The 27,145-nt window shown below is 42.0% G+C and overlaps 2 protein-coding genes across 7 annotated transcripts; both read right to left on the bottom strand.

The window, feature by feature from the left end:
* Nucleotides 1-2,222: 2,222 nt before the first annotated feature.
* ncoa6 (nuclear receptor coactivator 6) lies at nt 2,223-16,367 on the bottom strand. 5 transcript variants are annotated; one of them, XM_088436964.1, is made up of 19 exons: nt 16,305-16,367; nt 15,149-15,459; nt 15,003-15,074; nt 14,196-14,351; nt 13,964-14,086; nt 13,391-13,510; nt 12,490-13,305; nt 12,100-12,231; nt 10,153-11,090; nt 9,815-10,047; nt 9,617-9,735; nt 8,485-9,257; nt 8,165-8,398; nt 4,637-7,568; nt 3,624-3,674; nt 3,515-3,545; nt 3,035-3,076; nt 2,674-2,813; nt 2,223-2,580 (listed from the first exon to the last, which is right to left on the bottom strand). In XM_088436964.1, exons 2-19 carry the CDS (start codon nt 15,417-15,419, stop codon nt 2,534-2,536), a joined length of 7,230 nt encoding a protein of 2,409 aa, XP_088293090.1. In that variant the 5' UTR covers nt 15,420-15,459; nt 16,305-16,367; the 3' UTR covers nt 2,223-2,533. The 5 variants fall into 5 exon arrangements, with proteins under 5 accessions (XP_088293090.1, XP_088293073.1, XP_088293055.1 ...); XM_088436947.1 differs by having other exon boundaries at nt 9,815-11,090; nt 12,490-12,709; nt 12,779-13,305; XM_088436929.1 differs by having other exon boundaries at nt 9,815-11,090.
* A 487-nt stretch (nt 16,368-16,854) lies between these two features.
* Nucleotides 16,855-26,869, bottom strand: ggt7 (gamma-glutamyltransferase 7). 2 transcript variants are annotated; one of them, XM_088408714.1, is made up of 16 exons: nt 26,423-26,869; nt 25,293-26,148; nt 24,957-25,183; nt 24,732-24,883; nt 23,015-23,132; nt 22,865-22,932; nt 22,568-22,641; nt 22,293-22,486; nt 21,057-21,144; nt 20,840-20,967; nt 20,380-20,468; nt 20,138-20,290; nt 19,960-20,074; nt 19,201-19,338; nt 18,982-19,081; nt 16,855-18,178 (listed from the first exon to the last, which is right to left on the bottom strand). In XM_088408714.1, the coding sequence occupies exons 2-16, from the start codon at nt 25,510-25,512 to the stop codon at nt 18,009-18,011; spliced, it is 2,034 nt and encodes a 677-aa protein (XP_088264840.1). In that variant the 5' UTR covers nt 25,513-26,148; nt 26,423-26,869; the 3' UTR covers nt 16,855-18,008. The 2 variants fall into 2 exon arrangements, with proteins under 2 accessions (XP_088264840.1, XP_088264841.1); XM_088408715.1 differs by having other exon boundaries at nt 25,293-25,481; nt 26,423-26,867.
* Between the last annotated feature and the right edge of the window lie 276 nt (nt 26,870-27,145).

Here is a 27,145-nt window from a genome sequence, read left to right as displayed (position 1 = left end):
AAATGACTGCAAATACTTAATGTGGTCAATGTTATTTTCAACATAATAAGCAGCAGTTACAAAAAAAAAAAGAAAAGGAAAAAAAAAAGTGTGTTCCTGTTACAATTTAGACAGCTCACTGGCGCAGTGGTTAGCCTCACACACAGTTCAGGGACCAGAGTTCAAATCCGCTGTAAAATTTCTCCCCAAAAACAATGTCAGATCATTTTATAGAGCTAGAGTTCACAATATAGCATTTTGATTTAGGACTACACAAAATGAATGGCAATTTTCTATTATCTTGTTCTATTTCTAGAACAATTTTTACAGAAATGGCATCTTACTGTACATCTACGGGACATTTATGATAGGTTGGCATTTGTTGTTGTATTCCACCGAGGTGACAATATCTTTGCTACAGTTGCATGATGACATATAAGTACACGAGCCCAGCCACTGTCAGGTCGGAGTCTTGTCGACCTCCTTTATGGATTCACACATGTTCAGCTGAATTGTGTGCCAGTTTCCCATGCACCACCCTGCAAGGTGAAAGCCTTGTGACCGGGCAAAACACAGAACATTCCTTTATCCATTGTGCTGGAGGAGGAGGCTCTCCATAAATAGCAGTGGGCCATCGGTTAGGGAGGGCGGACCACCTTTTCAGTGTGGCCTGACCCTGCAAACACCTAACAGACAGCTCCACATTGACTTCCCTTATGGATCAAGACGCTCCCAGAAACAAAACACACAGCCGTTTTCTTGTTTTCCCTCAGCAGCTTTTTCCGACACGTTAGGTCCCATGCCTGTATGTAACCCAGGTTAATGTTTCACGAAATTGAATTTGAGATACAAAATGATGAGTGAGTTTTTTGAGAAATGCGAGCCTTCATTTAGCACTTTTTCGGGGGAGGGTTTTGTTTGAACTTTGGAGCAGTGGCAATGAACTCAACACAAGTTATGATAATAAGCTAACAGTGAACAAATCATTAAAAAAAATGGTACATTGAATGCTGACAGAAGCCAAGACATTTAGACTGACAAAAATAGTTTTCACTATCATATACAGTATTCTTTAAACTCTGCATAGAACTACTGATATTAACTCAGCTCTGTTTTTATTCCATTTGCGGTAATAAAAAATACACGCGTTGAAAAACAGGTGCAAGAGCTCAAAATGCAGTGTCATCATCTGAAAGACAACAATAGTTAAAGGACAGAACAATGGAAAAAAACAATTACCATATGAAATGTTGATAATAAAATACAAATTCCACAAATAGTCTTTAAAAAAAAGGAAAACGATTCAACAAATGGCAAAAAATTCTCATGACGAACTACTAAAATCCATATTACTGTAATCCATATGAAAAGTATAAAAAAAACTGTGCTGTATGGAAAAGCTGGGAGAGGAGGAATTGAGACATTTCAAAGAATCAATAGAATAGGGGTGTGCATCCCTCCAATTAAAGATTATTCGATTTGTACACTATTTCAATAAATGCATACAATAACAATTCATCTTAAAGTGGAACTTGATTCTGAGTGGAATTTGATTCTGAGAATGATTCAATTCAATATGGCAAGGAAGGCTCAGTTCAAGAGGGTATCTTACAATAACATGATGAATTAAATTGTTAGCATCGTATATACATATAGTATTTCTATTTGTTCAGTTTGATGTTGCCACATCTTTGAAATCCAAGCTGTTTCTCATTCAAATTGGTTTTCGTTAGACCCCTAGCTAGGATATGGCCCATTTGAGGCCGAGGCTGGACGTGTGCCTGTCCGATACTGCACCCTGGTGGCCAAGAGGAGCACATCAGAAAGAAGCATAATGGCCATTCAATCGATTCAGTGACAACTCTAAATCTCTTTTGTCATTGCTGCATGTTTATAATTCTTTTTTCGTGTGACGTTTTTAAGACGGCCAACAATTGAACATTTTATGGGGTACTAAACTTATTTCGCCATTTTCAGCAGTTGAAAGGTTAACTTTCTGGGGTTTGACACATTAGTTTAGTTTTGTTCCCTTGTTATTTAGTAGCTTGGGAGAAAATGCTTAGGACAGGTCCGAAATCACATTGTCGCTGATCATGGCCAATTTTGTTTGTTCTGAGAAGCCAAAGAAGCTTTCGTGTCTAATTTGCACAAATCTGCGATGAACAGCGCTTCATGACATCATTTGTTGCGTGACAAACTATATTAAAAACAGTAACAATTTAACATTCGTTTCACACATTGGCTAAAGCAGTAGAAAATTTATTTAAGTTTTAACATCGTGTGGCAAACAGGACAAGCTCCATTATCAGTCTAAACATGATTATTCCAGCAGGTAGTAGCAACAACAACAAAAATCACAAGATATTATATGCACGCATTTAAACTACAATCTCACAGTACAGGATGGACAATAACATTATTATTCTTTTCTTTAACAATCTGTACATAATTCTTTCACGAGTTAAAAAAAAAATCAAGCTGGGACTTAGCAATCCAAATCAAGTGATTCACAGCAGAAAACAAACATAACAGTGGTCAAAGCAGACATCTGCTCTTATTTTGACTTCCTTCGTTTGGCCTGTGTGGGGCTGGCTCCAGTTTCTGGTGGAACAAAAACACAACATGCCATGGAGTTGAAACGTCATGGAGCAGTCAACTTTGAGTTAGTAAAGAGCATTTATTGACTTGTGTTACCTTTAACAGCGGCGGCGGCGGTTGTTCCGGGCCTTGCGGCTCTCTTCCTGACACTACTTTCTGCGACTGGCTCCTCCTCCGCTTCTTTCTCCGCTCGGGAGCTGCGTCTACTCGGCCCCTTGGTTTTCTCCACAGCAGCCCTGGGTAGAGTAGATTGGGGGGGTGGAAAGAAGAAACGGGGCATAATTAAAGAGGGGAGGAGTTAAACGCCGCACTCCTCAGAAAGATCGAATACCGCGCCGGACTTTGCTGTTTTTCCTCATCTACCACAGATACTGTCCATCTTCATCCCGGCAGCTCCCCTACGTCAACATGACCACTGCTTTGTGTCTTTGCAGCGCAAACACGATCAAATACATACCTTGGAACTAAGTTGATGGGCGTCTTTCTTTTCTTTGCCCATCTGTGATAGAAGTGGAAAAACAGCGGTAAACTATCAACTGTGCTGAACAAACATGGCTTCACTTCCAAAACCATATGAATTACAACCCTCAAAAAAAAAGAAAGAAAGATGAGGCCATGAAGGTCAGCGGAGTTGTGTGGGCTGCCATTAGCTTTCACCTGAGACATGCATTAATGTAGTATTAGTAGATTGTTACATGCTCACCATACATACCATGTGCCGAAGCCACGAGGCTGACTGACTTTCACCATAAAGCCCCTTGGCAAACCACATGACCTCCCTGAGTTTCAGTAGAGTTAGACATTTCTAAGCAGTTCTTCAAGAGCACGAGTCGTAGGCCAACTGAGATGATCACTAATGAGGAATAGCTTAGCAAACCCCAGTTCCTTAAGTATTCAGCAAGACATCTAGTTACAAAGCAACAACAAGGGCTCTTACCCCTGATCAGGACTTGTCAAGACCTCTTCACCTAACAAATGGACAGAAAAAAAGAACATATTCCTCCAAATTCCAAAGATCCGCGATCTGCATGAAATGTCGCACTCACCTGTCTTCTCAACAGCAGCAGGCTCTTGTGAAGCGTCTTCCTGAATAGACTCTAAGGGGAAAATGGAGATCGAGTCAAAACAGGTTCATATACAATACAATCTTGTGTATAATAGTAGGGTTTAGGTATTTCGATATCCTAGTGAAAATTCTATCAAATAAAGGGATATTCCAATGAATATAAAAACAATTGCTTAGTGAATAAAATATTTCTATTCAATTATGAATGATCAACTTTTGTCATTTAAAAAAAAACATTTTCTTGGCTTGAAGTGTTTAGCACAATACGACTTCTCTCGAGAAGCATTAAATAGATTTTAGACAACTTTCTAAAATCACTCTTGATAAGCTGTTCTTGTCACCGAAGCGATTTTGCTGGATTAAATATTTGGGTGAGAGGAAATGGTAACGGGGACATGCTGTCAGCATCAATGTGTTTGGAGTCATTTCAGTTGAACAGCCTTTGAAAAATAAGACGACTTTCATCAAGGGCACTTGAGCGCTGCTAGCTACTAACGCTTTAGCTGCTAGCGCTGGCAGTAGGAACCGCACAATGTCAACATACGAGTTTTTTTTTCACATCCTAATTAGTGATTACATTTGACATTTCAGATGTCGGTGGCAACTATATTACCTCACCCTTCCAAAAAAAATCAAGTTAGATGTGACTTTAACTGACACACTGCTTGGATCCGTTTCAAAATAAAAGACTGGAAGTCACTAAAATCGGTGGATTACACACAATGGAACGATTTTATTTTGAAGTAGGCTCCCCACGTTAATTTTTTTTTCAAGGAGGTTCTTTATGTAAATTGCTTCATACTTTATGGAAAAGTACACATTTTCTTCGTATATGAATGCTAGGATACGGCGGGATAATTTGAGATCCATTCATAAGGAAAACAATGGATTTGGCAATATGTTTTGGACTTAATTGAACAAAACTGTGAACTATACTATAAGGAACACTGAAGTACCTCGCATCCAGTACAATTTAGTTGAGACCTTAATTACCTGGCGTTGTCTGAATAGATTCAGCAGGAGCCACTACTTGTGTAACAGTGGACTCAAAGGCCACAGATCCAGTCTGAGAAAGAGGAACGCTGCCGGCGCTAGGAATAGATGAATTTGTGGGCGGTGTCTCCTCAATTAGTCCGGGCATGGCAACGATCGGAACCACAGATGGTAGCGGATTCTGAACGGGACTGACTGTAGAGACCAAGGTCGTGGAGGAGACGGCAGCACTGCTACCAACTACGCCGGGATTTTGGGGCGTCGGAGCTTGGGTGAAGTTTGACAATGTTGCTGCAGGAGGCAAGGGAGCCTGAGAAGGAACAGTAACCTGAGCAGGAACCGAAGCAAAAGACGAGACTACTGGCGTCGTAAGATTCGGGGCGGACAGAGTGGTGTGGGCCACTGCTGCTTCTATTGAAATAACAGGACTCGCAGAAGAGCGAAAGATATGCTGCGGCGCAGCCGCACCGGTTCCTTGAGACGGGATCGGGGAATCGGCTGTTCCCGAGAGAGCGACGGTCACCTGGGCCGGCTTCGTTTTTAACTGGGCAGCGGGAGGGGCAGACATGAGACCTTTTCGAAGTGCGTTCATACTGCTTGGACTGGAGCAAGGTGGAGAGGCAGCGGTAGGTTGAAATGAAGATGATGTCGAGGGACCTGGATGAGATGGCTGGCTGACTGGCGGGCTCGATTTTTGAGCTTCAACTGTATTTTCCATTTTAAGAGGCCCGTGGTTGATTTGCTGAGGACTTGAATGGGCACCAACTGCGGTGGCTGACGACACACTGGTGACGCCCTGAAGGTGTCCGACAGTGCTTCGCACAAGTTGAGATGTGCTCATGTTTGCCCCCGGGGACTGAGCAGAACTCTGGGCGGTAGAAAGTTGGATGTTTGTCGTAGATACTTGGATAGGTCCCATCATAGTGACCGACTGGGAAACAACGGTGGTATTGGGCGACACAGATGTACTCGGTACTTGAAAAATGGGATTGATAAAAACAGGTGTGGTGGTGATGAACTGAGGTGGTCGGGTCGCAGGCGTCTGTTGCCGGATGTCCTGTGGCCGAATATTCTTGTTGGGAAGAGTCACAACTGTGGAGACCATCGATGAGGGAACTTGAGATGTCGGCGCAGAAGTCAATGGGTTCGGCGTGACAAAGACGGTGATCTGGTTGGGAGAAATGGAACTGGACGAAGCAGGAATCTGTATGACTGAGTGAACCGTTGTAATAGGTTTCGAACCCATGCCAGGTTTGAGCACCACGCTGGTTTGACTTGGACTACAGCTGGCATTGGAACCGCTGCTCCCGGCTAATGAAGGACCTCCCTGGGTGGAAGGTACCGGTTTGGGGCTTGCACTCTGGGCAACATTAGTGTTAGTGAAGGTAGAAGAAAGGCTAGTGGCTGTACTCAGACTGGTAGCAGCACCAGGAGAGGGTAAAGGATTTTGGTTATTGCTTGGAGTGGTATTGAAGGTCACGTTGGTGTGCGCTGTGATGTGACTGCTAATAGGGGATGACACAGAAGGCTTGGGTTTAGCTTCTGATTCATTCAGCGTGGCAGAAGTAGCAACAGGGGCTGCAGGCAGGTCTGCACTCTGAGTACTAAAGTGAAGTTGTCTCTCAGGATCCGTCGCTGGCTTGGGACTTTCTTTTGTCATAACGTCCCTCACCATATTCGGCACAGGCCGAAGAGGCTTGTTTGGTACGTCCAGAAGCTGGTTGAGGGAAGTGGGAGCAGCCCTCACAGCCCCAGAGTCCTGCGGCGGTTTGTGTGGCGGCTGCCTATCGACTGTCCCAGCTTGCACCTCCGAGTCGGATTTCGGCTGCTGAGGAGCGGGAAGACGAGGACTTGCCATTCTTGTAGCCGATAACTCTCGCAAGGGCTGAGGATGTGGTTGAGGCTGCGTTACCTGGCGTTGCTCAGACGCAATCGTTATCTGACTTTCTCTGATGCCTTCAGGATTAGGGTTGCCTTGTAAACCGTGGAAGGGACCCTGGGTCTTTTGTGTCTCCATGCTGCCACCTAAGTGTGACGCCAAAGATACTGGATTTGATGGGACTGATGTCGAGCTCAGCATCATAGATTGCCCTTGAGCATTAATCAGCTGCTGCGGTTGGGGAGCGCTTGTGACGGCCACTTTAGCTCCTTTTTGTCTTCCGGGACTCGGTGTGGTTGACTTGCGACTTGAAGCTGGGCTTGACCTGCGACTATTGCTAGGACTGGCCCTTTTACTTTGTCCTCCGGACTGCTTGTCCGGTTTAGCGCCGCCCCCACTAGTAGCGGTAGAGAAAGGTTGTTGACTGTTAGTGTTATTTCCACCACTTCCATTGTTGTTGTTGCCCGGTAAAGTTAAGCTTGGGGGCGCCTGTCCAATGGCTTTTAGAGTTGTTGGGTTAAGGCCCTGTTGGTCAAATCCTCTATTTAGGTTTGTCTGCCTGGGTGGCAGAGGAATGTTGATTTTAGGTGGAAATAACCCTGCAATTGAAGCGTTGAGCCTTTCTGGGGAAAGGTTGATTTCTGAGGGCTCAGTGCTCGGTGGACGATTAGTTGGGGTGAGCGGGTGATGGTATGGCCTGGGGCTGGCCCTGTTGGGGGTTTTTGGTCTGGAACTCTGCAGAGTTGTGGGAACGTTGGGGAAATGAATGCCGGACATGGGTCCTCCTTGTTGAGGTTGAGTGGGCAACTGCTGTTGAGGACTGGGTGCAGTGTGCTGGGCTGCTGATGACGGAACGGGGCCTTGCTTCATCACGTGCGTCGTGGGACCCTGGTTGCCCATCATCGGCTGGGCGCCATTTCCGGGCTGCATACTCATTTCTGTTCCGCTTGGCCTATCCTGCTTTGGGTGGATTCCAGACGTCTCGTCAGATCCAGCGCCTTGGGGAGCCTGCCCTGAATCGGGAAGGGACATTCGTCGTGCAGCACCGGCAAGCTAAAGGGCGAGACACAGTGAACTCAATAAAAATATGTCACATTCACAATTAGTGCTGTCAAAAGACAAAAAAAAAGATTTATAAAAATCTGTTACTAATTAAACTAATATATCGCTTTTTGATCTTACCTAAAAAAAAAAAAACACGTAAAAAAAAGTTTTGTTTTTACTTTAGCTACAATGCATTATTGTGTGAGATATACAGCAAAAAATGCTTTAGTTGTTTATTTTCTTAGACTAACAGATGCTGTTGGAACCATTTAACTTAAAATACTGTACCTTCTGTATTTGAAACTAGTCCAAAGTGCTGGCTGGAACCTTCAATATCGACCATTGGGAAGAATGGTGGCGTTTTTTCATTGTTCTTTTATTTTTTTTTTTATGATAAATAATTCCAGACTAACTTTAGAGTAAAATAACAACCATCCATCCGACGCAGACTTACTTACATACGTGCACTGTTTGTAAATCTGCCCCACTTATTTGCACTTCGCCACAATACTTTATAGAGAAAATTTGACATGACAAAAATAGTTTTCTTGAAGTTAAGTCTTTTTGTGAAAACCAGTTGCCATGATTCGACCACTTTCCCTCACCTGGGGATTTATGATCAGGGGCATCCCTCTTGCTTTGTCAGGCGACGGCGCTAATCCTGCATGCCCTTGAAGGCTGATCATGACAGGCATGTTGCCTTGCTGCGAGACTGGGAGCCTCTGCCCCTCAGGTTGATTGCCGACCGCGCGGGAAGGAAGTTGAGCTCCTGGAGCGGCGGCCATGCGATTTTTCTGCTCTTGCTGCATCTTAAGCATCATCAACATTTGCTGCTGTTGCTGGGTTTTGAAATCGTGCAAGATTAGCTCAACAGATATCTATCGCATAAACATTTGAAGAAATGACTAAAATTGCACAAAATTACCTGCTGTTGTAGATGTTGCTGCTGACCCTGCTGCTGTTGCAGTTGATGGTGTACCTGGGGTTGGCCTTGCCCTGTGGTCTGTGGTCCACTTATGGCTTGCTGCCCTGGCGCATTTTGGAGACCTTGCATCTGCAACTGTTGCATCTGCTGCTGCTGTTGAAGTTGCTGTTGCTGAATTTGCTGTGGTTGTTGTTGAATTTGCTGCTGTTGCTGCTGAATTTGTTGTTGTTGCTGAATTTGCTGCTGCTGTTGTTGCTGAATTTGCTGTTGTTGAATTTGCTGTTGTTGTTGTTGCTGAATTTGCTGCTTCTGCTGCTGCTGTTGAATTTGCTGCTGCTGCTGCTGTTGAATTTGCTGCTGCTGCTGCTGTTGAATTTGCTGCTGCTGCTGCTGCTGTTGAATTTGCTGCTGCTGCTGCTGTTGGATTTGCTGCTGCTGTTGCTGTTGAATTTGCTGCTGCTGCTGCTGCTGCTGTTGGATTTGCTGCTGCTGCTGCTGTTGGATTTGCTGCTGCTGCTGTTGTTGGATTTGCTGCTGCTGCTGTTGTTGGATTTGCTGCTGCTGCTGTTGTTGTTGGATTTGCTGCTGTTGTTGGATTTGTTGCTGTTGTTGAATTTGCTGTTGTTGTTGAATTTGCTGTTGTTGTTGAATTTGCTGTTGTTGTATCTGTTGTTGCATGTGTTGAATTTGTTGTTGTTGCTGCTGTTGTTGTTGCATGAACTGCAACGGTACCTGCTGCAATATCCTTTGATCACCTGGCTGACCGGGGAATACTTAGGGCAAACAAATACCAAAAAAGCATGTTAACAAACTGAATGCACAAGAAATGTTGCTATAACTGGACATAGTGAGATATTTAACACCAACTGGCTTCATGAAGAGCAACAACCCTTCTTTTGACCTTATTTAAAAACAATTTAACTGTGCATAACTAGCCCTTGCTCCACACACACTCATCCTAAAAGCTATATATATATTTTTTTGTTTAAAGGTATGAGATACATCCAATCATTTTCTATCGCCATTTGTCCTCACTGGCGTGCTGGTGCCTATCACAGCAGTCTTCAGGCAGTAGGCAGGGGATTGTCTATCGTATTGGATTCAATACTGGAAAATAAAAATCTTAAAATACCTGAAGGCCTATTGGGAAAGTCAACAAGCTTTGGGCCCGAGTTATCCAGGCCCAAACTCTGTTCGCCACCGAAATTTTGCAATTCGGAATCCTCCATTGTACCGGTCACATCCAGACCTCTAAAAATATAAGAAATGAAAAAAACTCCCATTATTACACTACAATGTGAAAGTACAAGCTGCTTTGAAAACTGATTACCCTGATCCATCAATTTGCTGGAGGCCTTCTCCATCTTTTGGCTTCTTCTTCCGTGCCGGTTTCTTCTTCTTGGGTTTGACCTGATTGCTCCCACCCGCTTGCTTTCCTCCTGGTCCAAACTGGCTGGCTGAGATATCACTCTGCAGCAAATTTACCAGCAAGGGGCTTGTCAATGTGACATCTTTACTGACAGGAAAACCGCCTGCCTGCGCACAAGGCCCCCCCATTGGAACCTGAGCCGGGAATTGGGGGTTAAAGTTCATGCCATGGCCTGCAAAGTGTCCGTTGCCCATTTGAATGTGCTGCGGGCCCCCCATCATGCCTTGTGCCTGCTGTACCTGCATATCAGGGACCATTTGTTGAACCCCCAAATCGCCTGTGCCGCTATTGGGATCTCCCAACTGATGCGGGTGCGGTTGAGCTGTCTGTTGTTGTTGCTGCTGCAACAAGACTTGCTGCTGTTGTTTCTGCTGCTGTTGCAACTGTTGTTGGATAAGAGGGTGACCAGCAGGAAGCCTCAACTGATGCATACCCATGATTTGATTCGGATTGGCAGTAAGTGGAACCTGTTGAGGCTGCTGCTGATTCATCTGCTGGTGGTGGTGGTGTTGCTGCTGCTGAAGCTGTTGCTGCTGTTGCAGTTGATGCTGCTGTTGCAACTGTTGCTGTTGTTGTTGCATATGAGCCATTTGCTGCTGCTGTTGTGGCGTCATCTGCTGTGGGCCGACCTGGCCCTGGAACTGGGCCATGTTACCCGGAACGTTTGGTGAGGGGCCGCGCATCATCTGACCGGGCATGACCCCAGAAGTTAATTTTCCTGCAAATGCCTGTTTATTGCCTTGCATTTGGCTTGCAACCATTTGTTCCATCATGGAATTTTGCTGCTGCTGCTGCTGTTGCTGCTGCAGCATTGCCTGATGACCTTGGCCTCCAACCATCTGACCCTGCCCATGAATCACCCCCTGGCCTTGCTGAGGCATCATTTGCTTGGGTGGGGTCATCCCTCCTCTCTGCCCTTGACTGAGAGGCCTAGAGAGGACAGTCTGACCTCCACCCTGGCCTTGAACCATCTGGCTGGGGGAGGAGGACACGGGTTGGGCCTGATGCTGGAGGCCCAACATTGGGGTCTGAAGGCCTGGCTGCTGCTGCTGCTGCTGCTGGGTCATGCTCGGCCCAGAAGCCGTGCCAGGGGACTGACCAGCAACGCCACTTTGTACGCCCATAACATTGGGTTGGGCGTGGACTGAATTTGGTGTGGAGGATGACTGCTGCACTCCTGATGCAAAAGAGAAGGATGAAATTGAATGAATGAATGTTCAGCACTGTTGCTGATTATTGTTCTTTGTTTAAATAGTATCATTTGTTCAAGTCTCTTCGACCATGTCATACTAAAAAAATGAGAGCGCGTATCATTCCTGTTAATTACAGTATTGTACAGTACTCGAGGCTGCAATATCTATATTGTTCAAGAAGAGAAAAAGTTGCGTTGGGACACCCCAAAATATCATCGTTACAAATCTGCAGACACAATGCAACCCCAAACCAAAGTGCCGCCAATAAAAAAAAGAAAAGAAAATGAAGAAAAAAAATCTTTGCAACACCTTGTTCCACATCTGTTCTCTTTGTCTCCCGCGAATATCTATTCATCAATCCATTTTTTATAGCCGCTTATATTAACAAAGTTTCAGGCTTGCTGGTGCCTATCCCAGCTGACTTTGGGCAGTAGGCGGTCCCACAGAGATGAACAACAATTCACGCACCCAATCACACCTAAGGACAATTTAATATGTCCAATACACCTGCCATGCATGTTTTTGGAGTGTGGGAGGAAGCCGGAGTGCCCGGAAAGAACATACACGGGCTCGGGGAGAACTTGCAAGCACTACAAACGTGAGATGGATTTGAACTCAGGTCCCCGAACTGTTAGGCGAATCTCTTGCATTAGTTTAATTCAGCAATTTAGCAACTAAGAAGATAGCTCGTGTACCCTAATCAGTTTAATTTCTGGCTCATCTGCCAGAAAATTATGTCAGTAACACTTATAAGACTTAGCAAAATAAAGGCATACAACATTTTGAAAGGGGATCACTACAACACAATTTGGCAATAAGATGCTCCATGTGCCAATTAATTTGCTCTCCACATGAAAAAGAAATATGTGCCATTACCGTCATGGCATTAAAATGCATTAAATTAGATTTGCTGATACCTGTGGAAATCCTGCTAAAATCTCACGTACACCCTGAAGTGGGCTCCGCCCTGGTGCTCTACTAAGGGCGTTTTACCTGTGTGTGTCATAGTCTGGCTGCTTTGTAGCTGCTGACTAGATCCTCCACCTGGGGCTGCTGGTGTGCTTGTGCCCACCTGACCTTGGGCGAAGTTTGGGTTTGGAAAACCCATTGGCCGCTTCGGTATACCTGTGGTCAAAATTCATATATTGTCACACACACACACACACACACACACACACACACATACATATATATATATATATATATATATATATATATATATATATATATATATATATATATATATATATATATATATATATATATATATATATATATATATATCACAAATAACATGCAGAATTTTATGGTCTACAGAAGCATATCCGTTTCTTTATTTCTGAACACAATGTCAATGATACCCAGAGATGAACAGTTACCGACCTGCGTGAACTTGCGATCCGGATTGTCCATGTTGCGGCATTCCTATAAATCCTTGTTGCATATTACCTTGCTGATTGAGGGCTGCTCGTCCAGGTGAGCCAACACCCTGTGGAAAACCCTGCGGAGTTGTAGGTCTCTGAGCCATCATTGGGGGAGTTCCAGGTGAACCCTGTTGAAATGGAGACGACGAGGACCCCGGGGATTTGGCAGTGAGATTCCCCTGCGGGCCAGTAGTGGACGGAATGGGTGGAGGAGGTCTAGGTGGTCCTACTACACCACCAGGACCTACCTGTGGACCTTTAGGCTGGGGCGCAGCAAACTGAGCCATTGCCATCTGCTGTTGCTGCTGCAATTGTCCCTGTCCCATAGCATTGAATACCTGACCTGCTTGCTGGCTACCAAATGGATAAGGAGGCGGAGGGTGACTAGGCGTCTGAACCGTGCTAAGGGAAGGAGGGCGTTGAATCATTTGGGCTTGAGGTGGAGGTTTCCTCCAGGCGGGACCTCCTTGGGCGGCCGGTGTCTGGAGGACGCCCGAAGGGTTCCAGCCGGGCGGCATAGCCATTTGGCCCGGTGGGTTGAATGGAGGTCTGGCGCCGAGTTGAGAGAGCTGTGCTTGCTGTTGGGCTTGTTGCTGTTGGTGGTGCTGCTGTTGAAGCTGCTGTAAAGCAGCAGGGTTGATTGGTCTCCCAGCCTGCAAAGCCTGCATGTGATGGGCAGCCTGGGGAGGAATGGGGCCATGGGGACCAGCCTGTTGATGCTGAAGTTGCTGTTGTTGCTGAACAGGCATCCCAGGCATCATTGGATCCATGACATCTGTGACAAAATGTAGAATTGTGTCAATTGTAGTTCTGCGCAAAATAAAATAAAGAAATTGAAGCAGTGACGGGGGGTTAAAAACCTGTCTGTGAAGATGGTCTTGCAACGCGTGGATGCATCTGTCCACTGTTGCCTGGCACCAGAGCTTGGCCTGTCATGCCTGAGCCTTGGGGGACCATCGAAGGATTTGGCATCCTCACTCCTACTTGTGAAAAAGTAAAAGTTTAACATACAGGGGAGATAAAAGGTCAACACACCCCTATTCAAATGCTAGATTTTTGTGTGTTATCAAAAAAAAAAAAGACAAACACAGGCTGGGCAATAGAGCCTAAAATAGGGGTCTGCAAGCCACGGCTCCTGAACTTGACGTGGCTCTTTCATCCTTTTGCTGTCGCTCTCTGTTCAGATTTCAGATACTGATTTATTTGATCAGTTTCAATCGCAAGAAATACAGGCAATACAATTTTTTTTTTTTTCTTTTGCAATTAGAAAATGTGGAGGATGAAGCTGAAGCTTCTGAGTATTAAAGGTTGCAGATTCCTGGCCTAAAATTCAACAGATTAAGCATAATAAATGTAAGTGTCCAAATTATGAGAGCAAAAGAACAATACGATCGGCTAAAACAACAATTCATGTTTTATTTTAGCAGCAATACCTGAACCAGGCTGACTTGGAAAGCCCACGTCCATTCTCATTTGGCCAGCTGCTCCAATTGGTCCATTGATGCGGACTTCTTGTCCTCGATTTGGTCCCCCTGCAACGTTGATGGCCCCCTCTCCTAAACAATAGATGCAACATTTATTCATTAACAATTATTCTTACTTACAATGTTGAACATAAACCAACATATGTACAACGAGTCATGGAATAAGACCTATGTATCTGACCTTCAATTTGCACTGAAAGAATTCCCAGGTCTCGGAGTTGCTGCTGATTGTTCTGAGCCAGCAGCCTCAGTCGTTCAGCAGCATCCCGCGGAATGTTGAAGGTAACGCGCACGCTGTTCCATGGCTCCACATGCTGTGGCTGAAGCGTTTTGGATTCTAGAAGTGGGCAAAATACAACTTGGAGATTGCAGGGCAAGACTATCCTGAAGCCAAAACTCACTTTAGCAATGCATGCTTTATTTTATTTTATTTGAGACTAATATGGCACGAGATTTTTAATACTATGGTGAAGATGTATTCATTCTTTTTCAGTATCATTGTCAATTATAGACATCAGAAATGTCAAATTTTTGCCTGGCTCCACTTACAGATATGTAAGATCCATTTTAAGTGCCCTGACAGCAAATGAGCTAAACATATTGCAACGTTATGGGGAAGCCCATTCAGTCAAAACATACCTATTGTACCTTTGTTCGCCATTTAAAGGGCTAATCAAGCCTAAAATGTTCTAGACAATAATTTGCTTATATTCAACACACACAATATTAATTATAAAATCATGTACAGACTACTAGGGTTGCATTAAACTTGATATTGTAAAAGAAAATTCTGATGTTAACGTCCCCTTTAAAGGGATAGTCCACTTATTTAGCCATTTACAGCAGTAAAAAGTTTATAATTTGATGAATACATTATTTTTGTGTATAATTAATGCCTTTTAAACACATGTTGCAACTTGCTGTCAAACTCAAATTGGCATCACATACTGTATGTTCAAGGCTCAGGTAAGGACCGATCACGGCTCACCTGTTTTCTGGGTTTGGTCATGTGACTTTTGCTGAGAGCTGTTATTGCGCGGTACCTTAGGCCAGAGCAACTCTGATGTCGACAGCAAGTGGCAAAATGAGTTTTATAGTTGGAGCAGAAAGACGGGTTTAAAAAAGTATACTAACCCATATCAAGCACGTTTGGTATACCATTAAGGACAGTGTCAAGTTTAACTGTGAAGTCTTCATCATCCATACTTCCTTGGAAGGCGACAAAAACAGTAAAATGCGTTTCCGCTCCACTGCTGCCTTCTGTGGCATCTTGGTGGTTGTCCTCTTGAGTCCCGGGGCTTCTGCGGCAACTTTCAACCTCATCACCAATGCCAGAGTCCAAGTCGGACTCACTATCATGCTCCAGGTCTGCGCTATGTTTCGGTGAAGTGACTTGACGAGCCATTCTCCTCTTTTTCTGGGAGAGGCAGGGGAGCTGTTTTAAGCTAAAATTCCACATGGGAGAACAAGAAGAGGAATTGAATCAAAAGGGCTAGTGTTATAAGTGCTGGGTATCGGTATGATGACTACTCAGTACTTGAGTACTGTACTGGTACTGATCTAAAAAAAAAAGCTGTATCGATCATCCCTAATAATGACAAGTATTGGCCCTCAAAAATAAAGCATAAATAAATGTCTGATTTTCATTTATTATTCATCAATGCATTGATATTTAGTAATCGTTACGTCAGATTCAAATGATTTGTACAATTTAATTTTGGTATACTTACACCAAACGCTTTACGTTGAAATATTCGCGCACTCAAATTAAAACAGCGTAGGTTTTTTTTTTTTTTTGCCTTGGTTAGTGACACAGACCAATATCATGAGGCCAGTACTACACGCGTTATTGCAACGCGTAAGAAGTGCAACGTTAGGGTGAAGTGTTGACTTCTGCGAGCCTTGCATTACTGTTTGAAATAAGCCGTAAATGATAACAAAAACAAAGCAATACATCAGATGAAATGATCGGCCCTGCAGCAGCGGGCCTTGGCACAAAGCCTCGACCCACGTAAAAAAAAAAAAAAAAACAATCCTGCATTCATCTATTCTGCAATGCTACACGATAAATGAGACTGATTTTTTTTAAAGATTATGTTATACATTCAGAACAGATCAAATCTCCGACCAGGCGGATCCTTCGGGCATCCGAGCTTCAATTAGCAAATGCTAGCGATTTCACCACGGATGCCTCAAAATGGCACGTATTAACTTCTCAGTCCTATATAGGTTAGGACATCAACAACGCGTTAATCGTGGCAGGTTACGCAAGGAAAAGAAAACGTCTTACCGCGCATAGTTTTGTGAAAATGAATTCGACCTGTCGACATCTGCTAGCCAAATTAGCCAACAAAACAAGGATGACCAAAACACAACATTAAGCACGCTAAGCGTTTCCGCTGAGGGTTTTCAAAATACATCCAGTAAGCGAACACGCATAAACGAATAACCGTAAAATGTCTATAAACAAAACGTATACTGTACTGTACTGTACATACAATTATCATGAATGTCTAAATAGATTCTTGGAATATACGAGTTCTATAACACAAAAAAATAATACGCAAGATTCAAGTTTAATTGTCATATGTATAGTATTATTATACCACACAATGAAATTCTTCTGTTCACTTCCCGAGCAGCAGACTACTACGTTCCACGAGAAAATAAATAAATAGCAATAAATAGCAATAAAACAACAAACAGAAGCAATGGTGCTAATAATATAGCGCAAATTTTATGCATGCAGGAAGAGGCAGATTACTGCATGAATAAATAATATATTGTATACATATACATTTTACGTATGTCTGTGTGTGTAATAGAACAGTCTTCAGTCATTTTATTTTGAGCGTGAATGTTTATTTGTGTGCATAAACAGTCACATAAAATCACTCACATTTTGTATTTTGTGCAAATGTTTGCATGGTACTATACAGACAATAACACAAGCATCATTGCCATATTGCACAATTTAGGATTAAAGTATCACTAGCGTACACTAAATTAAAACCACTTCAAGTACTTGACGACAGCTTTGGAATCTAACCTCTATCTTCGCAGCCAAAAATTATTTAAAATATCTGTAAAGAAAAATCTGTAAGAAAAATCTGCATTGGCATGCATTGAAAACCCAGTGTACATCTGCATGCAGTAGCTTGTGCGAATGACATTTTTCTGAAAACTTAACATCTAAACTAAGTTACACAGCAATGTCGGTACTAGGGTACGGTGCGGTTATTTATTTATTTAGTGCTATCATCCTCTGGTGCAACAATTCTGAAACCACTTGGTTTAAATGTTGGTTGGTTGATCAGTATTACACTATTGCTACTCAGAACAAAATCTTGACAAATCCGCACAATTGTTGTTTTATGAGATTTATCGTAGCACTGCTTACTTTAAATCACTTGACAACCCTGCATCATTCGAACAGTTGTAATTATGTCAGCATAGAGTCTTAATATAATTCATGTTAAAAACTTGTATTGTGACTTGTTTGTTTTAGTACTGAAGCGTATTGGACTACCGTTGACAAATTCCTTGTGTGGATTATATAAGGGAGTTTGTATATCATCTTTCAATGAGTGAATGGAAATAGAAAAACAAAATATAGTTTCAGGGTGTAGGATATTTTTCAAAAGAAAGGTTTGAAGCATGCGGGAACCTCGTAAAGCAACAATGTTGCTACAAAAACTTCATGCAGGTAAAATTTCACATTTATTTTCGGCTGTCAGAGGTTAACTGTAGAACGGATGAACATGATTGAACTAATTTGAATGAATGCATTGATTTCTTTGTAGTATGTAGAACATAATATTCACATGTAATATGAGTGTAGACAACAGTCTCTTCAACTATTGCCTTAAAATGATCTGCCCACATAACATCTGCAAAATCATTTCAACCTGCACATCTGTGTAGTTTGTTTGTGCCAGGAATGGTCCTTTGCCATACAACGTGTTCAAAACAATAAAACAGCTGTGTTTTCGGATTAGGTCCTGGACATTGCAAGTGCTGAGGCGTCAGCACTACGAGGGTCCGTCACTCCAACAATAATGTCATTAGTTCTCCGGGTGCCCTCTACCAATGACAAAACCTCAATTCTCTCAACCTTGTGACCTTTGGCCTGCAGCAGCTCAACATCTTCATCTAGAAATTCAGCTGGAAGAGAGGATGGCTGGTTGAGTTTTGTTGTCATCACCAAAATAGTTTCAGTAACATAGTATGTATTCCTGAAAAACGATGCAAGTGTACAAAAATATTTTGTTGAAGCTACAGAGCCAATTGTACGTGGAATTGAAAATAACAACAAAATCACAAAATGTATTACTGTAGGTATTAGGCCTGTTATGATAACAAATCTTACCAGCTGCAAATATTTTTTCAAGATATGCTGGTTTACTGCATTTTTTTTTTAAACCCTTGTGCAGTATTTTGAGAATTTTGGGGTTATTGCATCGGAACTATGTAGACTGTATGCTGCATGGACTCAAAATTAGGTGCCACTAGCAAGTCTCTTTACGTTTCTGGTGGGATGTTAGACCGACAATGTTTAGCATCAATTCATGCTACAGTGCATGACTAATGCAATTGATACCTACTGTATACTGCTGCACATCACAATAAATGATAAATATATAATTATATTACTATATAAAGAGTTGCGTTTTCTTATGAAAGGGCTACATATGAAAATCAAATTGCAAAACTAGAACTGAGCTATTTGTCACAAACTGTTCACTCACAAAAGAGAGAACAAACAAAGTGAGTGAATGTTAATTACCGGTACGTAAACGGTAAGTAAACGCACATGCAAATGGACACTTATCGAGTCCCCAAAAACTAGCATGCCCATTTTCAGTTCATCAAACGATCAGTTGATATAGAATTTATCATGACAGGCCTCGCCCAGAACCTGCTTAAGGAGGTAAAAAAAAACAAACAAACAAAAAAAAAACACTTACAGTCTACCAGTAGAATGTCCTGTTCCAACTGTGGGTGGAGTCTCCCATATGCTAAACTTTCAGTCATATTTTTGCGTGAGAACAAAACACTTAGCAGCACCTGTGACAGATAAAAACTCAATTACATCCTTATATAAATAAATATATACACACACACACGTTCAAAGTAGTTCATAATAATAACTGTTTATTGTGTGCAGATTCAAATTTGCTAATAACCTGCGTGATGCCACTCAGGGCTTTCGCCCCGTTGGAGGATCCAAGCGCAATGTATGTACCGCACACGCCATTGGATGGCCTCACAGCAGTAGGCATCAGGAAGGACAATGGTCGCTTCCCAGGCTGGAGGCTGTTATGCTAATAACATCAACCGTGTTTCAGAAAGGGAGAATAAACAAACATGAAGCAATATGAAATACAGCGGTACCTTGAGATACAAGCGACCTCGTGAACTCAAGACAACACAAATCAAGACGCTAAATGTCACATGTTTGAAGTTTACACAACACAACTTGTGCATTTGTAAGAACCATAAGTTCGATTTTTAGTCTACTAACACTATGCTACGGTGTTGTGCAGAAACAACAGTGCTCATATATCCTTGGCCGTATGATGAGCAATATTAGTGTCGCACTAATGAGCTGAGAGAGGAAATGAGAGGTTATTATGATATGGCCAAAACATAATCTCTCGATATATCCGTAGGTTTGTCTTCCGGTGCTCCCAAATGGTCCAACAAGCACACCAGACCGAGCAACATTCAGTAGAAGTTTTCTGACAATAACAGTTTTATTGTATTGAATTACATCATTATTGTATGTTTTATGAAGTAAAAAATTGTGGTGCGCTATTTCCTTATCAAAATATTACTGGATTTTTTGGGGGCTTCCCTTCAGTGGGAAATTATTTAAGAATCAAATACAGCCACAGAACGAATTCGACACATATCCCAAGGCACCAGTGTTAAGGCATACTTACAGGATTAGGTGTGGAGCTTTGGGTTTTATTTGGCCAAGAGAAGGCCATTATTTGGCTGTTCAAGAGGATTCCTGAAGGAGTCACTATCCGACTGCCAAACGGTTTGTTGAGGGAGCTAAAAGACCAAAATATGCTCCGTAACTATTTGCAGTAAAAACGAGCCATGTTGTATGCGTACCTTACAACTGAGACTATGTGGTCATCTGGGCCCATGACTATGACCTGGGCAGCTGGCGCAGCGTCATCCAAACTGAACGTGGACGTATAATGGCTGGCAGGAAAGGCCTGAGAGTCGTTGATCATTTGGCGGAGCAAGGACGCCTGTGCTTTGCTTCAATATTGGACATGAATGGAAGGGCTCTATGCATGAAAATGACAAAGACAAAAAAAAAAAAAAAACATCTGAATGTATACCCTTACCTCACCATTTTGCTGACTGTCTCTGAGATTGACGTGTCAAACATGGGGTCCCCGAGGCCACTCGCCAATGCCAAAGCTATTTTCACCGACTTGAAAGAAAACAACACAGTTGTTTGAGTTGTTTGAGTTAGTGTACCATTTAAAGACACAGACACAGACTGGTTTGCATTTGATTTAAAGTGTTAAACATGTCTGCCTCAAAGTTCAGAGGCCCAAGTTTAATTGCAGCTAGCCTCCCTGTGTGGAGTTTGTATGTTCTCTAGGATCTAGGGTGTTCTCCGCCTACTTCCCAAAGAGGGCTGGGATAGGCACCAGCAAGCCAGCGACCCTCCTTATGAGGATTTGCGGCTATAGAAAATGGGTAGATGTCAATTTAACAGACACCCCCCAATTAGTCCTTTAAATTGTGGTTCTACTGCACTGTATTTGAAACAAGGTTTAAAGATAAGACGAATACTACCTCTGCAGTCCAGTGATATGTGTTGTTCCTGGGAACCTGGTTGGTAATATTGTAACCTTCCAGAATGTTGAGTGCTGCGATCAGGCCAATACCTGCATGGGGTGCTGGAGCCACCATTACGTGGTGCCCTTCATAAAAATCCACAAGGAACAATATGTACTTGTAATTATTGTTGCAAAAATAGATGAAAGACATTGAAAATGAATCAGAAAATCACCTTGATAGTTAATGTGTGCTGGCTGCTGTAGCACCGTGCTGTAGTTACCAAAATCATCTTCTGTGATGACCCCACCAGCTGCTTGCACCTTTAGAAATACAAAAGTACAACACAATTGTCCAAGCAATTTCAGTCAGGTTACTGAATTCAATCTTTACCCAGTCCAGAAAAAAAAAAAAAACTACAATGATCACGCTAACAGTTCAAAAGTTATGATCAATTCAAAGTACAGCAATGCCTTGTGATAAAAGTGCCCTGACTTGCAAGTTTTTTGCAGTTTAATTCGGCAAAATTTGAGATACAAGCACCTTACAATGGCAGTGAAGCCCAAGGAGCTCACGTCACAATATGCCGCAGGTTGACATCGTGTCTAACTCTTCTAAAATGTGGCTTCAAGCTGTTTAAGTTTTCTGTCAAACTAAACATAAAACAAATAGAATCTCACTTTGTCTATTAACTCACATATCTTGCCTATACATTCGCCTGCTTAGTGCTAACAGACTGGTTAAACTAATAGTATTACACACTGTGTATTTAAAAAATCTAACATAACTTGTTTTTAAGTCAGCTAGACTAATGCTAACATACTCTACGACGATTAGCACTGTAGCCGAGCTAAACATCTATGTGCGCTGCACTGTGGTGTTTTTACTACAGTGCGATAATAAAGATGCACAAACTGTTCCGTTTTTTACATTCTGGCATGTTCAGGCTCAACCAAATGAATGATGGCACTGCCTTTCATTTAAAAAGAAGTTGATTTGCCAAATCAGTTTACAACTGTATGTAATCCAGATAGACTGATATGTTGTTTTCAGGGCTGATTCCGACTACAGAGAGCCCTCACTATTTTGCACCTCCTCCATTGAGCCATCAGTGCATCATGAAAAAAAAAGCTATAATGCGGAGAGACACACTGTGAAGTTTCCCTGCATGACATACAGATAAGTTAACTATAAATGCACTTGCCACAGGCACTCCTTGGACGTCAAACTACTGCAGTAAACTAACATTAACTGTTAACTGTTGTTAATCAACCCTAACCCTATTCTGTTTTAGAGTTGACTAAGTAAGAATACTTTTGATATGGCATGCTCAATCAAAGTGGATCCTTTTTATTAAAGTAATTTTTAATATTAATTAAATTTTTAAACCGACAGTATGAGTGCTCAGTGAACATGTGAAGAATTAATGCATTCTAATATCATCATACGTTGGTATTTGTGAAATCGTTACCGCAGAAGCAATTTCCTGTGTCAGGTTTCCACTGTAGAACTCTGCTATCCCTTTAACTGCAACGGCATCCAAGATGTTGGCCAAATCCAATCGTCTGCTCAATAACCCAGGGAGCGGAGCCTGGCCACCGGGTAAGAAGAGATCCCGAAATGCATCAGAAACGTTTTCGTCCTTGATATTAGCCACAGCTTCAGCTAGTGATCCAAAAAAGATGGTAGAAAATATCAAATGTCATTTCTAAGAAGTGAACTATGCGCAACAATTTGATTACCGACCAAACTCATGAGTGACATTAAATCCATTTCTGGCCACATCTGCCGCCATGAAAACCACGTCCTTCCATTGTAGCCTGGAAAATTCACAACCACAAATATTGGATTACTTGACTAAGCGAATCAAAACGGGATCTAAGAATAGGACAGCAGCTCGTGTGCAGTACCTATGGGGGTAAATAAAGATGAAGCCATAATTTGGGGAAATACATCTAACAGAAAAATGCAGTTGTAGTCCAACTGTAGAGGATGGCAACTTGTTGAGGTCAAAAGAAAAGTCTAAAATGTGATGTCACAAACCTGCCATACAGTTGGTGTGCCTGATGCATCCCTTTGAGCATCCCTGGTACGCCAACGAGCAGACCAGGCTGAAAGGCAAATGAATCACGCGATTAAAAAACTACGGAAAAAATGCCTTGTTGAACATCTGAATAGGGTAAAACACCTCACATTGAGATCAAGGTTTGTTTGGAGTAATTCTTCCCGAATGGCTGCAGGTGCCGTTTCTCGAAAGTCAACGATCCTTGTCTCATTTTTACGAATATCATGCACCAACATAACTCCGCCCCTGAGGACATCACACAGACATCTTGGTGTGTACAGACAAATGGGCAGGTCATACATATATTTGGAAGCATGGAGTTGCCAATGTGGGGTAAATATTTTTGACAGGTAAAGTCGTTCGAACACACTTGCAAAAACAGTTCAACATACTTGAAGGCTAAACGCTAAAATGTTTTGCATTTTTCTCATAATGCAATTTAACATTGACTTTAGCATTGACAGCATGCACAATAAAAAAAAAAAACATTCAGCTTAGACCAATATGTTCAAAAATTAAATAAGTAAATATTGTTCATTAGTCATTTTTATGGATTTATTATCATGTCCATTTAGCATATTTCCCATAATGCCACAGGATATGCTCATGAGCAAGTCATACCTTGTGGCATTATGTGAAGACTGTATTGCCTACAACAGAGGTTCTAGACTCATATTCGGCTCTTTAGCACCGCCCTAGTGCTTCCCTCGAGTTTTTTTAAAAAATGCATGAAAGTGGAATATATCTATCTATCTATCTATCTATCTATCTATCTATCTATCTATCTATCTATCTATCTATCTATCTATCTATATATATATATATATATATATATATATATATATATATATATATATATATATATATATATATATATATATATATATATATATTTTTTTTTTTATGGTTTACATTTCCAACACTGTAAAAATGTGCAGAATACATATTACATTTCAACATTTCACAAAGATTTGTGTCATGGCCTGCAGCATGTGTTTCATGCGTTGCATGATTCTCTCCAGGATGCAGGAAAAGTAAACATTTAATTATCAAGGCTCATTATTGTAGCCTATTTAATCCTTTGTATAGTTGGCTAATATACAGTAGCAGCATACAACATGTATTCCATTTTTAAATGAACTTAAATAACAAGATTAAATGAGTTTGACACCCCCGCTGGATGGTGCTGTGGTCTCAAATGCTCTACCTTGAGGAGGAAAATTATTTTTCTCTATCAACAAGTTGTGGTGCAAACTTTTAAAAACATTCAAATTTATTTCACTGAAAAATTGCAGTGGACTTGTTAGTCTGGGATCAATTTTTTTCAACCCCCAAAACTACGATTACTATTACTATGTTATTGTCACATTTGTTGATATCTGTTGCTGGTATTTGCTCATGTCATGGAAACGCGTTGTAAATGCCTTGGACTCATTTGCCCTTTTGATTGCACAATTTTTGATTGCACAATATATATATATATATATATATATATATATATATATATATATATATATATATATATATATATATATATATATATATATATATATATATATATATATATATATATATAGTATATATATATATATATATATATATATATATATATATATATATATATATATATATATATATATATATTGCCTATGTATAGGCATTTTTCCCATAATGCCATGGCATATAGCAATGCCTGATGGCAATATGGGAAGAATTATTTAACCTTTAACCTACAAGTACGTTTGAATGCATTTGTAGGTATCGTGGAACGTATTTGCAAAAACCTTTGAACGAGTTTGGCAGTCAAAAATGTCGCCTCCTTGATTTCTGCCCTTGTCAACTTACCCTCCCAAACCAGAGGTGTGAGGGTGTACAATGCCCAAACAGAGGGCAGCAGTGATTGCAGCATCAACACTAGACCCCTGCTTTCCCAACACTTCAAACCCGAGGGATGTACACCGAGCCACGTCGGTCACCACTGCTCCTTGGTGAAAAACCTAGCAAAAAAAAAATCAGGTGAATTATCTCAGCAAATGAACCCAATTGTAACATGCCAGTAGTCACTCCCACCTGGGGGTCTCCAAAGTAAATCTGCATGATGAGCGCAACGGTGACTCCCGTGGCAAAGGTCAGACAAGCTGTGATGATGACCTTCAGTCCATCCCGCTGGCAAGCGCAATCTTGTGTAAAAGGATCCATGGTTGTCTCCCTCAACGACGCGACATCCTCGTAAGCCAGGTCAGACGCTGAGGACGGGAGACGCTGGAGACGAGCAGACTTCAGAAATACATCTGGATCTGGAATGTCAGATAACATTTGACGTTTTAACAACATTTTCAACTTCCTCAAGTATGAAAAACCAAAGGTACACGCACAAAAAGAATGCCATGTTACAGCTTCACTGACCTGTCTCTTGCTCACCAAGGACATTGTCATCATCTTTCCGAGATTTTGAGATATTTTCCCCCTGCATCACTTCTTCCTCTGGCAGCCTGGGGAAGCTGGTGATGCTCATGTAGTCCACCGGAGAGTAAGCACTGCCCAGCGTCGTCTCTGGAGTGGCATCTTTAGCCACCACGGATCCGGCGGTGTACTCTGCCACGACGTCAAGGGATGGATTGTGCATGGCTATTCTTCTAGATCAGTGGTTCTCGAACGGGGATACAGTACGTGAAGACATTGCAGGTGGCGCGTGAAATTTAAAGGAGGTTTCTGTAGGTATCAGGAAATCTAATGCTATTTAATGCTGTGACAAGAACAGTACATCTTTATTTTCGAATTAGGAGCAAATTAATTGGAAAATGAACTGATTTGATGTTGATTATTACACATTTGTCAAGAGTGACACCAATTTACAGCACAGGTGAGCCAGAAAAGATCCGGGATTACGGAATAAAATACACCTAGGAATACACTACAATGTAGTTCCAATGTTTTTTTTTTCTTAATTAGATACAGATTGGTTATTCAAAATGCGTTGTGGGGGGTGAGGGGATATGACGGGGTACACAATTGAAAAAAGGTTGCGAACAGCTGCTCTAGATCAAGACCTAAATATTACACTGGGGAGAAGAGGCAGTCATTCTTCTGTGTCTCTTGTGTGCTCTGGATTAACCGGTTTCCGAAGGCCAACTTCGGTGGTTACTTCGGTGAGTTTTCAACTTAAACTGGGTCACAGTCTGACTTTCTTTACGACTTGTTGCTAATAAATGGGTGTGTTGCTCCGATGACGGCGTATTTGGACAAGTGTGCAAACAGGAACCTGCAGAACATAAACATTTTATCTTAAATCCCATGCCCTACATCCTCACGTTAGCTGCTCGTCGACACGGGGCGTATGCTAATCAACATCTCAACACAACGTTGTTATTGCAAGAAATGTAATTAGACGTTCATAGAGACGCGTCGTATCAGGTTGCTAACATAACCTGTCAGGAGATTCCACGCGCTCCTTGCACAAGCTAGCTAGCAAGCTCTGGCTAATTCTATTCAACCACGGGCCCGAAAATAAGACAGGCAAATACCATTTTACTCACCGATTTAATAATGAGGTCGAAATAATTCCTCACGGGGTTATTTTTCCTTGTTAGGATGTCGCGCTGTGTTCTTCGTTCGCTACGGTGGGGACGCGGTTTTGTCGAGGGAGTCCGACCAGAACAACTAGTTTGCAACAATGCCCCGAGATTACTTATATTTCTTTTTACAATCCCACAGCTCACGATTGTCGTCTTAACACAGAAATGCCAAAGTAGCTGTCAGTTTGCCAGTATCATCAAGCCTTTTTTTCCACGCCGTTGATGACCTTGATGTCGGCTGCTGCTCCTCAACATCGCATCTTTTCTTGCTTAAAAGTGTGCAGCGATTTTTTCTCGTCGTCTAGCTTCGAGGAAAAGGTAAACCAAGTAGATGCTGAATCTGAGCCGATCACCTGCTTGAGCTACGTCATGTTGTTGTCATCCGCACCAATCTCCTCCTCCTTTTTCGAGCGTCTTGAAAAAAGAACCCTCCCCCAACCAAAACACCACCATCACATATACTGGTACTCCTTTTAATTCTTTGCAGTGAACTCCTTGCTCCTTGATGCCCGTTCCATAAGTGCGAGTTGAACTTACTGATATACCGTTTTTTTCACGGATTTTTTTTACACGTTTTTTTACTATTGAACTAGGTGTGCGCTTGCACCCTGCATAATTGCGACCAAGATAATATTTCCGATCTTCTTCAATACTTATATACATTAAACATCAAGACAAAGAGAA

The sequence above is a fragment of the Hippichthys cyanospilos genome, chromosome 2 (assembly GCF_059441005.1).
Source record: "Hippichthys cyanospilos isolate Australia breed blue-spotted pipefish chromosome 2, RoL_Hcya_1.0, whole genome shotgun sequence".
In the NCBI taxonomy this organism is placed as follows: Eukaryota; Metazoa; Chordata; class Actinopteri; order Syngnathiformes; family Syngnathidae; genus Hippichthys; species Hippichthys cyanospilos.
Note: the sequence above shows the minus strand (reverse complement) of the source record. Positions and strands in the feature narration are given on the sequence as shown.

Excerpts from the sequence above, each read along its gene's own strand:
- ncoa6 (XM_088436929.1), bottom strand. The coding sequence starts at position 15,419 with ATGGCTCGTCAAGTCACTTCACCGAAACATAGCGCAGACCTGGAGCAT. Across the intron at positions 13,306-13,390 it reads AAGACCATCTTCACAGACAG|ATGTCATGGATCCAATGATG; the intron begins GTTTTTAACCCC and ends ATTTTGTCACAG. Across the intron at positions 9,258-9,616 it reads CTTTCCCAATAGGCCTTCAG|TATTCCCCGGTCAGCCAGGT; the intron begins GTATTTTAAGAT and ends GTTTGCCCTAAG.
- ggt7 (XM_088408714.1), bottom strand. The coding sequence starts at position 25,512 with ATGCACAATCCATCCCTTGACGTCGTGGCAGAGTACACCGCCGGATCC. Across the intron at positions 25,184-25,292 it reads CCTTGGTGAGCAAGAGACAG|ATCCAGATGTATTTCTGAAG; the intron begins GTCAGTGAAGCT and ends CTGACATTCCAG. Across the intron at positions 20,075-20,137 it reads CACATAGTCTCAGTTGTAAG|CTCCCTCAACAAACCGTTTG; the intron begins GTACGCATACAA and ends TTGGTCTTTTAG.